General features: G+C 46.1%; 1 protein-coding gene across 1 annotated transcript in view; it reads right to left on the reverse strand.

Moving 5' to 3' along the window:
• SH3RF1 (SH3 domain containing ring finger 1) overlaps positions 1 to 12,103 on the reverse strand; it is a gene marked incomplete at both ends in the record, with an annotated part of 71,508 nt that extends 59,405 nt beyond the window's left edge. Inside the window, one exon of the mRNA XM_084264177.1 lies at positions 11,720 to 12,103. Coding sequence (XP_084120303.1) covers positions 11,720 to 12,103 — 384 coding nt within the window. The remainder of the gene's footprint in view (positions 1 to 11,719) is intronic.
• Between the last annotated feature and the right edge of the window lie 5,591 nt (positions 12,104 to 17,694).

Below are 17,694 nucleotides of genomic sequence, written 5' to 3' on the forward strand. Positions count from 1 at the left end.
GACTATTAAGCAAAGCTGCACCAAACTTATCCTTGTAGGCAGGTGAAAAATTCTACACACACAGATTTCTTCTGAGGACTGTGCCTCTTATTATAAATCCAGACCCTTCTATTACTCCAAGTACCACACTAGCTTGAAAATCATTATGTTTCTTCCTTTTTAGCCATTCCTACTTGAGTCTCTTTATTTGTGAGATGGGCAGCACACTCTAACCAAAAATACAGATCTACTAAAAAAAACACAGGCTGCAAAAAATCAACCAACAAGGGCACAAACTTCACCAACCAACCCATCTCATTAACTTTTGTAACTCCCATCAACACAAAAAACCTCAGGAATTGTGTGGAATAGCCTGACTGCATGTACACTACAGACATTTCAAAAGCTCTAAAAAAAACTAAGGAAGCCCTGTAACAATTTTACTCAGAGAATATCTTTTAAATGGCATCTGAGTCTGCAGGTAAAATTCTGTGACCGCTGCAGGAAAACAAGGGCACCAACATTCCCTGACACTCGTGCTGGTTTATCTCACACCTTTTTTCTTGGATCCTTTAGGGCAAACTGAGAAAATCTGAAACAAGAACACTGGGAGGAAGAGTTGGTTGGGATTTTTTTTTACACTCACATAGAATAACCAGTTCTTCTTCTGCGCTATTTAAAATCACTTCCACAGAATCACAGACTCACAGAGCTGTAGGGGTTGGAAGGGACCTCCAGAGCCCATGGGGTCCAACCCCCTGCCCAAGCAGGGTCCCTAGGACAGGGCACACAGGTCAGTGTCCAGATGGGGCTGGAATCTCTCCAGAGAAGGTGACTCCACACCCCCTGGGCAGCCTGTCCCAGGGCTCCCTCACCCTCACTGGGAAGAAGTTCTTCCCCAGGTTGGGGGGGAACTCCTTGTGCTCCAGCTTGAGCCCATCGCCCCTTGTCCTGTCCCCACAGACACTCAGCAGAGGCTGCCCATGTTCATCTCCCTGACTTGAACCAAAACAATGGATTTTGAAAGCTTCATTCTAAGAAGATGGTTCTCCTTTTGAGCATTGAATTGTCATTGAAAGGTGGGCTGCTCCAGAGGACAGAAGACATACCAAAAATAGACCACTACTTTGCTTGGAGAATCAGCCCCACAAAGATTGAGCCTTCCTATCTGTCATGGCACAAGAAGAGCAACTCACATTGTAACCATGCTCTGTCGTGTCAGTAGGATGCTTACATCCTTCTCAGCTACTACCAAGTGCAGGACTACACTGAAGACAAAAGAAGCCTGGAAGCAAGGTGAAAGAAAATGCTGCCAAATCAGAATAGTCACAAGTGCTCTATTTCCTTTCTTCTTTGAGAATCTTTCTGATTTCCAAGTGATTCCTACGACACTAGCACACCTTTTCCTATAATCATTTTGAGTTCACTGAATGGGAGATTTAAATTTGTAGCCTGATTTGCTCTCTTAAGAACTAGCAGAGTAGTTTATCTGTAAATAAATCAACATTTTTAGAATCCTGGGAAGAATCTCAAAGTGCTTGAGAGATAAACCAGAAATAATCTTCACAGTCCTGAACAGGAAGCTCTTCAATCATTTTGGAACTTAAATGGTCTACATGTCACATAGTACAGGAGACACTACTTAAAAATAAACAGTGAAAAATAAAATACACAGTTATTTTGAAATGAACACACACAGAGGAATAGAGAGAGCACATGAGCCAACACAGTTAATTCTTGTTCTCACCTCTTGTCTACCCAACTCATCCATATCTACTTTTCTGGTTTGATGCTCTCCAAAACATGCCTTAAACATGAAGTTACCTCTTCAACTCCTTCAGCATCTCCTCCTCACCAGGTCTCCACTTCAACTCCAGTGAGCAGACTCATTTGCTCAATCCGATTTCCTTCTCTGTCACTTTTTACCCAGTCTGACTATTGCTATATTCCAAATCCACTACCACAGGTGGTTTTCTTTCAGCATAATTCACTATCCTCCATTCCCTTGTTACTTGCCCCTTCAGATCTCTATCATCCATCAGTGCTGGAAGTTTCTCTGCTGTTAAATCATACCTTCCCATTCTTTCAAGTAGATGAGTGACTGTTTTCATGCCTCATACTCACTCTGTGCTCAGCTCTTCTGCCTCCCCTTCCAAACACAGGCATGTCCCAGACCTGGCTTGCACCCCACATCTACCTCCTCTGCTCCCATGCTGTGCTGAATATGTCTGGCAGGGATTCAGGGTTAGCCTTCTTCCTCCATAAACTGGTTTATTTCTTCCTTCAGCTCCGCTACCTCAGCAGCTCCGCTCAGAAGACACACACAGCTTAAGGTCAACAGAGCCAGAGCTGAGAAGTAGTACCATGCAGCCTGCAGAAATGGCCAATGCCACATCACCTGCAGCAGTGGTTTTAAATTCCAGCCCACAGACTACTGACTGCCTGAAAGGTTTTCAAAGATAGCTTGTGAGACAACCACAAAGCAGCTTTTCATCTGCATATGCATAACTGCAAGGAAACAAACTGTTAATTTCCCCCATCCTATATTTAAAACCTAACCTAATTTTATTGGCTATAAACCAGGAATTAATGCATCAGAAAAAAGTAAATCCTTTATTGCCCCCAAGAAAACAAAGGGACAGCCTTTCCGACTTCCTCCCCTAGCTGGAGGTACTGTGGCAGTGTCTGTAACAGTCACTGAAAGCTCACATCAGCATTCCTCAACACACCAAAACTGAGTGTTTCAGCGCTCAGTGCGGATATCAACGCGTATTTCTGGAAGACCTATACTCCTTCTGAAGGATTATCTATTCATCTCCTTACTGACTATCCCTGCCCTGCTTCGACTGAAGATCTAAGGAGATTATGGAACCTGGTGGCAAGGCTGAAGGCTTGTTAACTTAACAAGGCTGTGGATTTAAAACTGTGTTAAACTAAACAGGTTTTGAAGATGGCTTAACTCTGCTAGTGTGGAGAAGATTTAAGAGTCTCTGCTCAGATCTTTATCCAGCTCATGAAAAAAACCATGTGAGAGAGGAGGGCACTGGCACACACAGCACCAAGAGAAGGCCCACAAGATGCTGATTTTCTTTTAGCAAGCTCTCAGCTTCTGAACAAACGCTTCGTCTCCACTCAGAGGCACATTACCACAGCACACTGAATTCATCTTCACTGGATTTGTTTAAATAAGCTTCTGGAGCAGCTATGCCCTATATATGCCAACTCAGATCGTCATCTGATTATCTTTGAATACTTTGTGCCTTAACACGTTTTAATCAGTCAGAAGTGCCTCATTCTTCCCCAATTTTTATATAAATAAAATGCAGACTACAACCTAAAGAATTAACATAGCACACTGATTAACAACAATCAAAGAGACTCGTTTCCAATTATTCAGTATTGATCCTCTCAGTCCTCTGTGCAAGCAAGGCCTTGTCTTTATCTCCAGAGCATCTTCTTGAGCCCCAGTTATTCCCTGACATTTAAGAGCATACGGAAAATTCAACAGACCTGTTTGTGCTGAGACCAGCCAGGGTTTTGTGCCCAAACTGCAAGGCAGCCCCAGCAGTATTCATAGGACAAGGATAAATGAAAGCTGTGATTGGAGCGCTCAGTGCAGTAGGACTAGCCCCAGGACTAGCCCCACTGTTCAGTCTGATGATCAGAGGACAGTGCTGCCACCTCCCTCTCTCTGTTACACAGACAGCTCAAGCTCTAGGAGGTATCTGTCAAGATGGTAACTTCAACCACCAGCACTGCTGGGCCAAAATTTGATACAGTTGGAAACCAAAGGAGAACAAAGGACTTCTCAAGAAGTAGAGCTATTGCTTCCTTGCCCTAATGCTTCAGGGCCTCGACTACAGACACTGAAGTATAACTGAAGTCCAGCAGTTAGAACAAATTGCAACACAGAACTCAACGGGGCACACACCATCTCTTAGGAGCTGCCTCTGAAGCAGCTTTCCCCCCACCCCTTCCTTCTTATAGATCTATAGGAGGCTGGAAATCTCTAAGTAACACACACAGCATCACTATCCCCCAGGATTCTGAACACATGTCAGAGTCAAGGTATCTGCTTGTCAGGACAGGATGAAAAAGGGTAGAACTACCTTTGTGAGCTTGGAAGGTGAAGAAAGATAGGAAGTGCAGAGAAGAGAACAATACTTCCCTGGGATGTGGGGTTCTCTCACCTCAGGGCCACCTGTTTCCTGAAGTTAATCCAGCTCACCTCAAAGCAGGTTTTTTCAGCCCAAGAATGGCTGCCTCTGGAACAATTCAGACTGGGTGATATGAAAAGAAAAGCAAAGAAACTGATCTAATGCCACTGACCCAATAACTCACTGCTGATTTTCTGTCTGCTAACACAGAAGTATTTGACAGGAACTGAGATGTAACAGATGCACACTTGTCCTTTGCTCACCCAGTAACGAGGTGTATGTATGAACAGGGCTGACCAGATGATATTTCAGCTTTAATTACCAAGACATACTCTTGCCCACACTATGATCTGCATATAGACAGTGATTTAAAGGAGAAGGGGAAAAAACCCCACCCAAACCCCAAAACAACCCTGTTAAACCAAGGGAGGCTAAGCAATGCAGTACAATTAACCTGCATGTTATGCTCTTCATTCATTTAGCAGATTTAGTTATAAATACCACAAGAGTGTCTGTAGTCCAGATATTTCAGCAGAACTTTTCCTGTTGCTTATTTAATCTTCCCTATGTTTGACACAGTCTGGGACAAATTGGACACAAGAGGGGAGAAAAGATCTATGTTTTCTTTTTCTTGGAAGTAGTACACCAAGATCTGAGGCAAGAGATCATTTGGATAAAGGATGGAGCCAAAGAAAAGACCAAGGAAGGTGTTAAGCTCATCATAAGGAGAAGGCCAAATGCACTGAAAGGGGAAGTCCACCAAAAGACAGACAAACAATTGAACACAACAAGTTTGCAGTTTTATTATCACAGCTGCACTTCCAGGCTTGCTGTTTTCCACAGTCCCCATCCATCCACTGAACACAGGGGGAAAAGGAGGAAGCACCACGTGAAAACCATTTCACTCAAGTAGAGGAGAGGAGAAGGATTTCTACCTGAACTCATCCCAGCCAGCCCCTTGAGCTCTTCCTACCACACAGGATGCCCATCAAGCCACCAAAGGAGAGGTACCCACTGCAGAAAGGCAGACACCCTGCATGCAGAAAACAGCACCAGCACTACTGACTGACCTCCTAACCAGCCCCTGGGCCACCCATATACAGCAATGTTATTGGTATTTGATTTCTGTGGCAAGGGGAGAAAAATGAGAAGATTTTTATTCCTTAAAAAGATCCCAACCCTGTCCCCACTGACAATGAGCCCATTAAAAATCAGGGCCCTGGACTTCCTTTTTGTGCAGAAGTTTAACTTTTCAAATGATCAAAGCTTTTTGCATAGAGCATTAACCTGTAACTCACTGGCCAGATTAGAGTGGAGAATAAAAAGGCACCATTTTGTTTCAGGCAAGGAGTTTTAAATGAATCCAAAGAAATGGAAGAATATTAAATTGGAAATGAAGGGAAATAAGAAACAGCCCTCTCTTCCACCTGAGAAAGCAAAGCAATCATACAAACAAACAAAAAGTATGGGAAACAAAATAAAAAAGGGATTTAAGTGGCACACAAATGCTGTGGATTTGGTTTTTAGTTTATGAATCAACTTAATTCAAAACCCAATTTCCTGGGTAAAGGGATTACACTAGTTTCACAGCTATTTTATCAAGCAGATTAGTGTTAGCTGGCAGGTTAAAGATCGCTATCAGGGTTCAAAGTACAGAATTAAATATTTCTCTGCTACCAACACCATTCCCCTTAGATCTTCTCCTTTCACCCTTTCCAAAACACACTCCAGCCTACACACCAGTGTGCCAGTCGGACACAGACCCCTCTAGCTGAAGAAGGGGCCACCAGCTTCCACAGGCTGTTTTAAGCATCTGGCTTTTCCTCACAGGGGCATTTACATGATTCCCTATTAAACATCCAAACACAAAATAGAATCCTTTTCACAGTGCAACACTAGGACATCTTTGGCACAGGAAATGAATTATGAACAGCTCTCCAGAAATGTGGAAGGCAACGATTTAAAGAGTGAACAGCAGTTATCTACTGACCTCAGCTGAGACTGTGGACCCATTGTAAAACACCCTATAGATACATCCAAGGCAAAAAAAAACCCTCTCTCTGCCCTGAAGAGTATACAGTTTAAATAGTGAGCCAAACAAAGCAAGTACTATCAGTCATATCTGCAGATGGGAAACAAGCACAAAGAGCTCTGAATGACTCTGTGCAAGGTTATAAAGGATATCTGTGGCAGAGCCAGGAACTGAGCCCGGAAGCTCTCAATCCCAGCCCAATGCCTTTGGACACTGAGACAATTCCTCCTTTTGCTTATCCTCCCTTTCTTTACTTAATTACTTATCTCAGAGAGGAGACAGATTAACACCACGAGAGACAGTGTATTTTCCTTTTATATGTATAATCTCCATTAAATTTCATCTAGCTTAGCACAGGATACAGAAGTGTTACAAAGAAGTAATTAAAACTGTACAATCAATTGTAAACATAAAAGCAGCATCAAGGATTTCAGAAAGAGTGAATCCAAAGCGTGCAAATGTGATCTCTTTGGCAGAGGCCACTTGTAGGAGGCTCAGCAAGGCTCAGTGCTGGGTCCTGCCCACGGGTCACAACCACCCCAGGCAAAGCTACAGGCTTGGGGCAGGGTGGCTGGAAAGCTGCCTGGTGGAGAAGGACCTGGGGCTGCTGGTCAGCCACCAGCTGAACATGAGCCAGGGGTGTGCCCAGGTGGCCAACAGCATTCCACACCAATATGTGGAAGAACTGTTTCACAGTAAGGGTGACAGAGCATGATTCTCCAGCCTATCATCACAAATACCAACCCTGAAATTAACTGCATTCATCACCATTTTTTGCGTATTTCTACAACCATTTCTCCCCCCAAAGTAACACACTTTACAAACTGCTCTATTATCACAATGCAACTCCCAGAGTACCTCTCCAGAAGATGTTTATTGACAGAACACTTCCATGTACTGTTTTATTCTGCTAACTCTTGTTCAATGACAATGTAAACACCCATTTCAATCTACACCTGCTGCTATGCCTGACAATTCCCATATTTATTTTCAATCCTTTAATAAAGTTATTGATCTAAGAACAGACATTTGCTGTTCCACTGTTGTTTTCAAATAATTAAGAAGCTTCCTTTGACAATTAAGTTCTGCCAGAACCTCAGTAGGCCAGCGAACGTCACGGCTACAACAGCAGCACTCATTTCAGCTCCCATCAGGCTTTTTCAGTCCTGCTGAACAGTCAACCTGCTTGAGCCACCACCCTGAGCTCTTTTCTCCAAAGTGATTGGGATTAAAGAAAACTGAGTGCTAACCTCACGAATCAAGTACAACAGAGAGAAGTCTGACCTCACAGACCAGAAGGTGGTCCATTGTCCCAGCTGCCCCAGCTTGTGTGCCAGGCTGAGCCGTGGAAGAGAACCTGGCTCCATTTATTTTCCTTTTTGGCTTTAAAGATGACCCAGCAGCTCCCAGGCAGGCTGCTGGATCACAGATGACTGATGCTGTGGCAGTATGCATGCAAGGATTTAAAGTTTTACTGTTGTTTCCCCATGTTACACAAGCAGGAGAACAGACACATGAGTTGATGGAGACACAGCTGAGTGTTACTAGAAGCTCAGGGAACAACCTTCTGTTTGTTGGTCTTTCCTTTTCAGTTTGCAGGAATTTATTGCAAGTGTTAGCACTTCCCAACAGAAAAATGAAGTTTTAGGAAGGCACCAAGCAAGAATTTTTTGATGCAGCTACAAAGCCCCCTGTAAACCTAAATGAGCACATTCTAACAGCCTTTAACACTCACTTCCCCACTTGTTTCAAGACCTCACCAAAAGCAGTATTACCAGAGGTCTCTATTAGCTTTCCAGAATAAAAACAAGAAAAAAAAAAGGGAAAAGCTTTAGGCCTCTCCCATTATCTGCACTGTAATACTTCTTGATAAGATTTCCCACTGACAGAGTATAATATACTCAAATTACACCATCAATACTTACTCAGCGTAAGTGCCAACTCTATTAAGCATGGCCAACTTTTGAGCTATTCATGCTTTTCTCTTGCAAAGCAAAGTCATTTGAATCCTTTGCTTATCTCTTCCTGCCTACAACTGGTCCAGAGAACAGCTGAAAACATTATTAAAAGAAACATGATGAGATTTCAGACTGCCTAGACAGCTCCACGCTAGGTTCTGCTGAGAGAACAGCCCTAACTTCAGAAACCTGGACTATAAAGAAACCAGCAGGAGAGCTGGTATGTCTTAGGCACATACAAATTCAAGGGAAAATGCAAATTCAATGTGTATTGTCTTAAATTTAAACTCTAGTAGAGAAATTCGAGCTGCTTTCCAACATCAACTTATGCATCTATCAAGGTACACAGCTACGCTTAAGGACTCCTGCAATAAGCACACCCTTGTAAAACCACCATAAGGAATTTAAGACAACACCCCTTTGACAGACTTTGTGAAAATGAGAAGATGAATAATACAAGCATAAATTTTTAAGTACCCTAAAAATTTCATACACCTTTTTGAAGGGAACAAGGCTGATGTGATCATGTGCTCCCTCAACAACCCTCAATCACTCACTCCTGATGACCAGTCCCAAGCAGATTTGACAGCTGGCTGTGGCTCCTAAAGCTCATTCAGCCTAGCTGAATGTTTTCACTTAAAAAAACAAAGGTAAAAGCGTTAAATGAGTATCCATATCAGAGAGAACAGCAGAACATAACTATGACTTGTTCTCCTGGGCAGGCTAGCTGCTCAGAACACAAGAGCTGGGCAGCCAGTAAACAAGAGCTGTCCATGGGGTACAGCAGTACACTGCCTTTGTCCAAATGGTATCCAGGGAAGAGCACAGAAGGCTTTCTGCAGCAAAGTAGCAGGGAATAGAAAGGGGCTAAGAACTTGCAGGCAGAAATTGCAGTTGTTACAGCGGTGAAAGATTACAGAGGTTACAGAAAGAGACAGGGTTATTGCAGTGGGGGAAATTTAAGGCACAAGATTTGTTAAGCCCCACCACCCACCCAGCTTCATTAGTTTTAAGACTCAAGGAGCCATTTGTTTGTTTATGGCCGTGTGTCACCACATACATCCAGAGGACGCAATATACACAGTAGTGTCCAATAAAAGGGCTGGCAGCTCCGTAGTCATTGATACAGCTCAGGAAATCACACTGCAGTACATGCTGTATTAACCTTTGCTGGAAATTATGGCATCCTCTGAAAGGGCATTTATGAGCTTAGTATTACTTCAGGGTATAAGCTGAATGTTTATGACTTGACAGCCTTCATCCACGTTCACTTCATTTAACGTAACAGCAACTTTCATTTACTAGTTTCCCTTCAGCAAAATTAGTTTAGGAAATCTGACTCTGCCACTCCTCTAGAAACAGATTTTCCTCTTCAATGCCCAGAGAGGAACTGTATTTGCAACTATCTCTATCTTGTAGTTAGCAAAACAAGCAGGGCATTCACTTCAACACTGTCCATTAAATTGGTGTTGTTTTCTGGACTTAAAAAAACCCAAACAACAACAAAGCACTCTGCATATAGAAAAATAAAAACTTTGCCTTATTCTTCCACTTCCTCCCCCGTTATCCCTCAGAATTCTTAAAATTATGGATTTCCTAGTAGAAAAGGGTTTGAGGACATAACACAAGAAGATCATCTTTCCCCATCTCCCAGAGGAAGGGGGACACAAGAACGCCTGTGAAACCCCAGAAACAAGGATGTATCCAGGCTTCATGTACAACGTTGAAATCTATCACTAATTCACACTGAGTGTCAGTTAACTGCATGAAAAATGCACCCAGTCCACCTTCAACTACTAAACTGAAGCAGCATTCCATATGTTGTCACTCTCTACACTGTGCAACATCTGGAGATGCAAGTGTTGCACAACAGGGTATTATGCAATATTAAAAAAAAGAGAGAATACCCATATTTGGTTTGATTTTTTTTTCTACTGAGACTTTGAGAAACTCTGTCATGCACACACAGCCAGCACTGTGCTGCACCAGAAGCCTTTCTGGAAGAGCAGCAGGCACTCAAACTACACAGTTATTTACAGAGATGGACAGAGAAAATAGATAAACAAGTTATAATACAGGTGTTTTGATCTGTTTTAAATCAAAGAGCTTCTGCAAATGCAAGGCACACTTCTGGAGAAGACCTGAGAAGTTTTGATACAGCTGAAGCTTCCTTGCAGTAGTTTTTCAGATTTACCTTCTGAAATTAAAAAATCCACATCACCTTCTCTCCTCCCTTACCAACTACATCCATACACAGAACAGGACTCACTAACAGCAAGAGTCATGATAATTGTTTTATATTCTAAAGAACCTAATGAGAGTCTCTACCAAGCAGAGAAAACAATACAAAATCTAATGGAAGAACACCAGTATTTTAAATCCTCATGCAAACTTAAGAGGTGTATTTAAAATGTTTTAAAGACTCCAATCCCTTCACTGGGTAAGTAAACTAAAACTTTCAAGACCAGTCCTGTCGATTAAGCCCTCTCCTTGGACCTCCTTAACACACTTCCTAAAAATAAACTTTGCAAAGCAAGAAATCACCCAAACCATTCAGAAACTCCATTTCCAACACAGGAATTTTGCATACACAAGAAACACAAAGTGTGCAGCAGGATCCTTTAGAGGAGCTCTTCTGCCTTGTTATTAGATAACACAAAGTCAAGTGATCTCATAAAATGATAGAATCATAGAATGGATGGAAGGGACCTCATCTAATTGCAACTCCCTGCCATGGGCAGGGATATCCTGACTAGCCCAGGGTGCCCAAACCCCCATCCAACCCGGCCTTGTGATTCCCAATACAGGCTCTAGAACAATCATAAATCAGGCTACTGAGTCTTGACCATAAGGTACAATGGAGTCTACAGGTTGTACAGATCCCAGGAAGGATCAGGAGTACAAACAGAAGGCAATTTCCCCCATCACAGTATGTAAGATTTTCCTCAAAGTATTTTTTGAGTGATTTAGAAAAACTAATTAGAGACAGGATGAGGACTGAGAGTACAAATAACTTACCAGACCACAGTAATGCAAAGATTTCTTTTTAAAGAGAGAGATGTAAAAATGTAGCTCCTTAGAAGCCAATAGCAAAGCCTTCAACTTCAACAAGAACTTAATTTCCCTGTTCATGTTCAACATCCATTAAATCTAATTCAAATTACATTTACTGATAGTCAGAGCCACTACCAGAAGTGCAAGAGGCAAAATAAAATCTCTAATCTTGTAGTTGGCAAACAACAGTTTCAGGTGTTCTTCACAAGTTGTTTACCCTGAACAATTACTTAAGCTCTCCACGTACATTATCTTGTTCTATCTGACTTCCTTTTAATAAGACAATTAAGGTATTGAGATGCTTTTCTTCTCCTTACCTCTGAGTTCTAATAAGGATGGTTCATTACCGGTATTTCCATGACAGTAAACCAATACTGGTAAGGACACTGAGGTAGATCCTCAGTGAAACTCAACAGTTCTCAAAAATACCATTTTACCATATTTACTGTCTGACTGCCCTTACCCTGAGGCAGAGGCGTCCTGAAACAGCCTCTGAAAGATACTATTGCAGCAAAACACCACCACTACATGGTACTTACCCTAACAGGAGGGCTCCGTGCTTGCACCCTTTGCTGCTGTCCACCTTGAGAGCTCTGCAGGTCCTTTGAGCCGCAGTTGGCTACGGTGCTGATGGGGACCCTTAAAGCATTCGTGCTACCAGTTCCACCAGCGCTGGGTTTCCGAGGCCTCTGTTTGATGCCATCCAGTAGTCTGACGAGCAAAATATTACTGGGAAGTTCATCAACACCACAGTCCACTAGAGTCCTGCATTCTGGGCACCGGAGCTCGTTTCGAGAGCTCACAATGCCCAGCAGACAGCGTTTACAGAACGTGTGCTGGCAAGGCAAGACTTTAGCAGAAGCATCAAGGCGTTCTAAGCAAACAGGACACTCCAACAGGTCCAGCAAAGCCGATTCATCCATTTTCTTTGTATTACTTAACTAAAACCCAAATCTTGACAGAACTTGCGTGTTTTGAGCGCTCCAAGGATATCATGTTACATCCATCCCTCTGCTGACTGTGCTCTGAAATTTTTCGAGGAGGGGGGGAAAAAAGAATTAGTAAACTGGAAAAAAAGAGCGAGCAAGACTGTTTTATATGAAGATGTTCATACAAAGCACAAAAGGGAAGACTTCCAAACTAATACTTTCAATAAATGAAAAATGCAGTAATAGCAACTGACATTAACAGCAACCTACATTAACACATCCATTCACTTACATATCATTACAAATGCTAATAACTAAGGCTTTTAAGTTCAAGCCCCCCAAAATTTGCATTTTGATTGATTTTTATCTTCTCAAATTGCTCCTGAAACGAAGAGCTACCCCCCAGCACAGCGTTACAACAAGGTTTACATCCCACAGCTCTTAATACACCTGTGCTGCTGAATGTTTATTTGAAACAAGCTTCTTCCACGACAAGACGACTGCCAGACAGCCACAGGTAACCACAACTGGGTCCAAAACAGCAACCCTTACGCCAATACGGCACAGCAAGGGGAATTACGTTTATGCCGAGAGTAAGGTACTAGCTGGCTACATCCCTGCCGTGTCTCTGAGAAGCAGGAGCAGCTCGTTACACACACCAGCCTGGAAAACAGCCTGTAGAGCTCACTGCTTCCCACAGGCAGCGAACGGAGGGCTCGCTGCAGTGAGTGCCGCCTTAACGAAGCGCTTCAAAAAAACTATCGCCAAGTGATTTACAGCAGGAAGCGGCCGCTGCCATATCGCCAGGACAACCCCGGGCTGCGTATGCAGCCGCGGAGACCAGCCTTCAGCCGGCCCAAGCGTACGCGCCGAGGGGCTGGGAAAAGGGAGAGGAGGGGGAAAAACCCCAAAGCTCATCACACCGCTCTGCGGGAGCTCGTACCGATCTCACCCACCGGGGAGCGGAACGGCTCGCGGAGCGCGGCAGTGCCCAGCGCTACGCGCCCGCGTACTTGCCGCGGCGAGGCGGCCCCCGGCCCCGGCTGCTGGCCCCGCGGCAGCGCGGCAGGGGGGCCCGGCCGCCCGCGCAGCCCCGTCCTACCCCTTCGGGGGCTGCCGAGGCCAGGCTCCGGGAGAAGTTGAGCGCCTGCGCCCAGCCCCCGCCGCCGGCCTGCAGAAGCGGCTCGCTGGGCTCCGCGGGAGCCGGACGCGTGTCGAGACGCCCCGTCCCTGCACCTACCCGCGTTCGGGCCCCGCGCCCGTACCGGCTCCTCTATTTGTTTATACTTCCCCGCTCCCTCCCCTTACGAGCGGTCCGCAGGCAGGCAGACCCGGGGCCAGGCGGCACGCACACCTCCGGGAGCCCTTCAGGGAGACGGGCGAGCGGGGCCGGCACCCCCGGGAGGTGCATCCCGCTGCGGGGCGGGGGAGAAGAGGCGGGCGGGGGGCAGGCCCGGGGCAGAGGGCTGTCACCCCGCCCCGCGGCGGTGAGGGGAAGGGAGGGGGGGAGGTCGGGCCTGCGGTGCCGCCGCCGCGCCAAGCCGCCCCTCGGGGGGGCGCGGGAGGTTCCCGAGGAGGCCGAGCACCGTCCCCGTCCCTTACCCGACTCTCACCGTATGGCACCGCAACGGGCCGGAGGGAGCTGCGCCGCCCCCGCTTTGTTCCCGTGAGGAACCGCCGCCGGCTCCACCGGTGTCTCTCCCGCCGCCGCAGCAGCAGCGCCGAGGCTCCCCTCCCCGCCCCGCCGCGCAGGGCTGACGCGAGGGGAGGCACCACCCCGCCCGGCACCGCCCCGCCGAGGGGCCGCGGGGAGGGCGGCCCCCGACCCGGCCCGGGCCACCTCCCCTCAGCAGCGGCGCCTCCCCTCACGGCAGGGGCGGGACGCGGGGACCGCGACGGCCGCCCCTTCCTCCCCACCGCCCCCTCGCCAGGTGCAGCGGAGTGGCGGCAGGCGGGGGAGGGAGGCGTTTCCCGCCCGTTTCGTGACGGCGAAGGGTCGGTCACGCACCTGGGCGTGCAGCCGAGAGCCGCGGGGGTGGCAGCGCGGGAAGGGGACGAGCGGCCAGAGGACTTCCCCCCACACACTCACCCGAACCCCCCCCGGTTTCTGTGAGCCCGCAGCTGCCAGGCCCCGCGGAAGGAGGAGCCGGGCGCCCCCTCGCCTGCAGAGCTGAGGTGCCCGGAGCCTGCGTCCGCTCGGCCGAGGAAACGCTCTTGGCGCGGAGCGGGCTTGCGTGAGGCGACGGAGCTTCTCTCGGCGTGAAGGGGCGAGGCCGGGGGGCGGGGGGAGCGACGGCGTTTCCCGCCTCAGGGCGGTGGTGGGAGACAGGTGGGTGCCTCGTCACGTCAGGCGCTGCCCCCAAGGCCTTGCAGACCGCGCTGGGATGAGGCATAAAGCGCTGGCCTCGGCCGTGCCCACCTCTCGCAGGATGACAAAGTTTTGGGGTTTTTTTTGTCAGTGTTGCTCAATTAAATAATGAAGTGAGTCAGCAACTGTCTCCTCACACACACACACACACCCTTTTCTGTGCAGGAGATGGAGCGCGCGCTGCTGAGGCTGGTTTTGTGAGGCATTTCTTCTTCACAAGGCTGTTGGAGTGAGGGAGGAAGTAGACCCTCAGGTACAAATTACCACCAAAAAAAAAGCCCTCAGCAAAAAGGGATTAAACAAATCTTTAATTTCATGAGGCAATTTTTGTGAGACAATCCTGGAGAAATGCCTGAGTTCTGATATAAATCCCCTAAAGGATCTTACCTGATCAAACAAAAAAGAAACAACCTGAGAGCTCTCTTCTTGTGTGTAGTTCTGAGCTGTTCATATTTGATCTCCTTACCGAATTGTGAGCACATAAAAAGCTTTTTTAACTTATTTTTTCCATTTTTAATACATTGTGTAGCTTCGTGAACTGATAGGCTTGTCTTGCTTTCTGGATCTGTTAGCTTGGTCCTATCCTACAGAAATGATAGTCTGTGAACATTAGGATTTCCAAATATGTGCTCACACTGAATGCATCTCTTTATATATATACATATTAATGCATTATTAGTAGTAGACTAGAAATATTCAAAGTGCTAAATATCTGCAGTTCATTCAGAAATTGGGTTTCCTCCCCCATGAATTCCAGAGTTCAGGAAAACAGATACAGATTTGGTCTGTGTTTATGCTTTCCAGGGGGTATTGCAACACCGGTAGAAGAGTATAAACATCTGATACTTAAGAATATTCCAAAGTCCGGTAGTATTCCTCTTTCTTGCTGTGTCAGCGCTGCTGCTGCAGAAAGAAGGATAATTGGTATATTTAAAATCATAGAATAGAATCACAGACTGCATTAGGTGGGAAGGGACCTTCAAAGGCCATCTAGTCCCACCCTGCAGTGAGCAGGGACATCTTCACTAGAGCAGGGCGCTCAGAGCCCCAGCAAGCCTGACCTTGGATGTCTCCAGGGATGGGGCCTCCACCACCTCTCTGGGCATCCTGTGCCAGTGACCCACCACCCTCAGAGTGAAGAGCTTTTTCCTAATACACACCTAAATCTCCTCTTTTCTACTTTAACCATCACCATTGTCCTCTCGCTCCATGCCCTCGGGAACAGTTCTTCCCCAGCTTTCCTACAGGCACATTTCAGGGACTGGAAGGCCGCTATAAGGTCCCTCTGGAGCCTTCTCTTCTCCAGGCTGAACCACCCCAACTTTCTCAGTAAGGACTTGTTAGATCTAAGAAGTCCACCTCAGAACTGGATTTCCCTTTTGGCTGTAGCTTTTCTAAAAGATCTCCCTGAGGTCACCCAGTGATAATTTATTTGCCAGCCTTGCCAGCAGTACATCTGGTGTTGCCTAAACCTAGTTTGTTGCCTAAGGAATGTAAAATAGCTGTTAAAAGAGTAGAGGAATTTACAATACAGGTGGCATACCAGGGATGCAAGATGAAAGTTCAGGGAAGCAGGATAGAAAGATTAGCCTTTTATCAGGGCTGGTCTTCCATAATGTTTTACATCAAGTCTGTCAAATACCAAATACATTGTGGGAGACTAGCCAAAGCAGTAAAACATTCTGAGGGAGTACCAAATGAGTGTCACTTCCTGAGCAGCAGTTAATTCCCAGGTACAATCTGTGTGTGCTGATGGACGCCACTGCCCTCTTACGGATGAAGCGTTTCTCTCAGGGCGGCTGGAGCAGTCTGACGCCAGGACTGAAAGGCACAGAGCTGCTACCACGTTGGGACACTCACTCATTCTTGCTTCCAGCCTCAAGCTGGGGACTGTACACTTTGCACATGGGGAGACCTCTCTCCTTGGGATAAGTCCGTTCTTACATGCAGTTCGTTAGTTCCTTGCACAACATGTACTAATTGATGCAAAGGAGAGATCACACAGCACAGCAAACCATTAAAACAGATTTGAAGGAAGAGTCCCTCCAGTTACTCAAAGTCCAGGCCTTCTACAGGGAATACTTTTTCATATTTGTGAAAACCTATTTTACATTTTGTGTAGTAAATTGTACTTCTGTACTTCTGCACTTTGAACTGGAACGGGGGAGATTTAGGTTGGGTATTAGGAAAAAGTTCTTCAGTAGAAAAGTGGCACAGGTTGCCCAGAGAGGTGGTGGAGGCTCCATCCCTGGAGACATCCAAGGTCAGGCTTGCTGGGGCTCTGAGCGACCTGCTCTAGTGAAGATGTCCCTCTTCCTGCCTAACACATTCTGTGATTCTGTGATTTTGGCTTCTAGTTTTCCATCTTTATTCTGCATTCGTGGCATCTAGCGTGGGGTATGGACCAAAAGTGCCCAGCTGCATCTCAAACCTCAGGAGACAGAGTATCATTGGTGTTTCAGCATTGTGCACTAGCTCCCTCTGCCAACATGAAGCTGGGATTGTACCTTTGATGCTTTTTGATGAAACACACTGGGCTTACTGGTGCTTAATGATCCGCGTGGCCTGGCTGCAGCATCCACTGCTGCACCTTGTAGAAATGCACTGAGGTGTCGGGGTGTGTTACCTGGTCAGGAACTTGACCTCAGTGATCATTATACTGACAGGAACAAAGTGCCTACACCAGCAAGCCTGAAATTACCCTTACTACAAACAAGGTTAAAGAAAAAGCCAACAGGAAATGTTTATTTTAAAAAATCAAACCAGATGTCATGTCAGATCTATAATTCCTAGATTCTGTCTTTTGCTGTATTCTGTATTTCTAGAAGAGCACCAGAGTGTCACGCTAAAGTCCTTGAGACAAAGTTTCATGAATGAAAAAGAAATCCCAGCACTGAGCTGTTCCATCTTGAGGGGCCTCAGCACTCCCATCAGCCCTCCCAGAGCAAACATCATTGGCCTAAAGCCTCGGGGTCCTATCTGCAGAAAAGTGTCCTCCAAAAAGCAGCAGGCTGGAACCTGAGACCTCTTCCCATTTTCAGGCCAAATGCATCTTCAGAGCACACTGAGCAACCCCTTTGGTCTTTCTGGAGGAGAAATTTTCAGTCTGCTCAGAGCATAGGCTCTACTATAGATGATTTATGGGATGTTATTTCTCTTTTGGACAACCCCACCACAACATAACGAAAACTCAGACGTTTCCATGGGTTTTAACACA

The sequence above is a fragment of the Gallinula chloropus genome (assembly GCF_964237585.1).
Source record: "Gallinula chloropus genome assembly, chromosome: 4".
NCBI classification, from domain to species: Eukaryota; Metazoa; Chordata; class Aves; order Gruiformes; family Rallidae; genus Gallinula; species Gallinula chloropus.